Consider the following 2754-nt stretch of genomic DNA (forward strand, 5'->3'; position numbering starts at 1 on the left):
ATGGGGGACTGGGAGGGGACATGGGGGACTGGGAGGGGACACGGGGACAGGAGGGGAGACAGGGGACACGAGGGGACACTGGGGACAGGAGGTGATATGTGGGAATAGGAGGGGACAGGGATTCTTTGGAGGGACATGGGGACATGATGGGACATGGAGGACCGGAGAGGACACGGGGGACAGGGAGGACAGGAGGGGACACGGGGACAGGAGTCGACAACTAAATCCTCGGGGGGACACAGGTGACAGCCAAACCCATGGTGGGACAGGAGGGGGACACAAGGGGACAACCAGGTCCCCAGGGGAGAGGAGAGGACACAGCGGGGACAACCAATCCCTCCGGGGGACAACAGGACACAAGGGGACACAGGGCTGTGGGGTGGGTGGGGGTGGGTGGGTGCCTCAGTTTCCCCACCCTGCCCGCCGGGGAGACAGGAGGGCAGCGGGTGGCCCCTCATGCTCAGGGTCTCGTGGGGTTCCCGTCCCCCTGGGGGCGTCCCGGGGGTGTCCCATGGGTGTCCCACGGGTGTCCCCGCTTGTCCCACCTTGTTGGGCTGTACGGTCCGGCGCAGGTTCTCGATCCAGCGGTCGCGCTCGGCCAGGGACGTGCACCCAAAGGAGCGGCTGCCCTCGCCCGTGATGATCTGGGTGCAGAGAGGGGGTCTTGTGGTGGTGGTGGTGGTGGTGGTTGTGGCACCCTAGGGTGCCCGGAGGGGGCTGCGCTGCAGGCTTTGGGTGCCCGTGGCTGATGGCCATCCCTTTTGGGGTGCTCTGGGTGCTCAGCGAGGGGTACCCTGGGGGTTTCAGGGTGCCCTGGGTGCCTTTGCAGGGTGCCTGGGGTGCCATAGGGTCCTTCCTAGGTTGCCCGGGGTGTCCTGGGTGCCTCTCCAGGGTGTCATGGGTGTCCCGGGCAACCTGGGTGGCCCTCTAGGTTGCCCGGGGTGTCCTGGGTGCCTCTCCAGGGTGTCATGGGTGCCCTGGGCAACCTGGGTGCCCCTCCACTTTGTCTAGGGTGCCCCTGCAGGGTGTCCTGGGTGCCCTGGGAGCCCCTGCAGAGTGCCCTGGGGTGTCTTGGGTGTGCCTCTGGGGTGTCATGGGTGCCCTGGGCAACCTGGGTGCCTCTCTAGGTTGCCTGGGGTGTCCTGGGTGCCACTTCAGAGTGTCATGGGTGCCATGATCACCCTGGGTGCCCCTCCACTTGGTCTAAGGTACCCCTGCAGGGTGTCCTGGGTGCCCTGGGTGCCCCTGCAGGGTGCCCTGGGGTGTCTTGGGTGCCCATCCAGGGTGTCATGGGTGCCCTGGGCAACCTGGGTGCCTCTCTAGGTTGCCTGGTGTTGTTCTGGGTGCTCCTCTGGGGTGTCATGGGTGCACTGGGCAACCTGGGTGCCCCTCCACTTTGTCTAGGGTACCCCTGCAGGGTGTCATGGGTGCCTCTCCAGGGTGCCCTGGGGTGTCTTGGGTGCCCCTCTGGGGTGTCATGGGTGCCCTGGGCAACCTGGATGCCTCTCTAGGTTGCCTGGGGTGTCCTGGGTGCCTCTCCAGGGTGTCATGGGTGCCCTGGGTGCCCCTGCAGGGTGCCCTGGGGTGTCTTGGGTGCCCCTCTGGGGTGTCATGGGTGCCCTGGGCAACCTCGATGCCTCTCTAGGTTGCCTGGGGTGTCCTGGGTGCCTCTCCAGGGTGTCATGGGTGCCCTGGGTGCCCCTGCAGGGTGCCCTGGGGTGTCTTGGGTGCCCCTCTGGGGTGTCATGGGTGCCCTGGGCAACCTCGATGCCTCTCTAGGTTGCCTGGGGTGTCCTGGGTGCCTCTCCAGGGTGTCATGGGTGCCCTTGGGTGCCCCGCAGGGTGCCCTGGGGTGTCTTGGGTGCCCCTCTGGGGTGTCATGGGTGCCCTGGGCAACCTCGATGCCTCTCTAGGTTGCCTGGGGTGTCCTGGGTGCCTCTCCAGGGTGCTGTGGGTGCCCCTGCAGGATTTCATGGGTGCCCTGGGTGCCTCTCCAGGGGTGCCCTGGGGTGTCCTGGATGCCCTGGGTGCCCCTCTGGGGTGCCCCTCTGGGGTGCCCTGGAGTGCCCTGGGTGCTCCTCCAGAGTGTCATGGGTGCCTTGGTCACCCTGGGTGCCTCCCTAGGTTGCCTGGGGTGCCCTGGGTGCCCCTCCAGGGTGCCATGGGTGCCCTGGGTGGCCATCCAAGGTGTCTTGGGTGCTCTGGGTGCCCCTCCAGAGTGCTCTGGGTGCCCTGGGTGGCCATCCAAGGTGCCGTGGATGCCCTGGGTCCCCCTCCAGAGTGCCATGGGTGCCCTGGGTGACTATCCAAGGTGTCACAGGTGCCCCTCCAAAGTTCCTTGGGTGCCCTGGGTCCCCCTCCACCTTGCCTGGGATGCCCCCGCAGGGTGCCGTGGGCGCCCTGGGTGCCATGGTTGCCCTGGGTGCCTCTCCAGGGTGCCCTGAGCACCCACCTGTGCCCATTACCTGAAAGCAAAATTTCTCGCCCACGATGCTGCCGTGCACGGGCCGGACGATGACATTGTCCCCGGTGAGGTCCAACTCGGCCACGCTGGGGGGTGGCAGCAGCGACTCCCGTGAACCGCTGCGGCTGGGGACCCTACAGGGACAGGACCGTCACCGGGACACCCTCACCAGCACCCACATCTCCCCACCCCACCCTCCGCCGTGCCGTACCTCTCGCCGTCGGGCACCGTCACCGCCGGCGGCGTCTCGGCTTTGGGGATGCCACGAACTTTTTAGCAGGGCCTGTTAC

At 67.1% G+C, this 2754-nt stretch overlaps 1 protein-coding gene across 1 annotated transcript in view; it reads right to left on the minus strand.

The window, feature by feature from the left end:
• The window catches only part of RASAL3 (RAS protein activator like 3), a 12671-nt gene that overhangs the window by 6157 nt on the left and 3760 nt on the right, over window positions 1-2754 (minus strand). The window contains exons 4-6 of the mRNA XM_009885560.1: window positions 2676-2715; window positions 2466-2598; window positions 546-644 (exon numbers count right to left, since the gene is read on the minus strand). Coding sequence (XP_009883862.1) covers window positions 546-644; window positions 2466-2598; window positions 2676-2715 — 272 coding nt within the window. The remainder of the gene's footprint in view (window positions 1-545; window positions 645-2465; window positions 2599-2675; window positions 2716-2754) is intronic.

The sequence above is a fragment of the Charadrius vociferus genome, unplaced genomic scaffold, assembly GCF_000708025.1.
Source record: "Charadrius vociferus isolate BGI_N301 unplaced genomic scaffold, ASM70802v2 scaffold955, whole genome shotgun sequence".
In the NCBI taxonomy this organism is placed as follows: Eukaryota; Metazoa; Chordata; class Aves; order Charadriiformes; family Charadriidae; genus Charadrius; species Charadrius vociferus.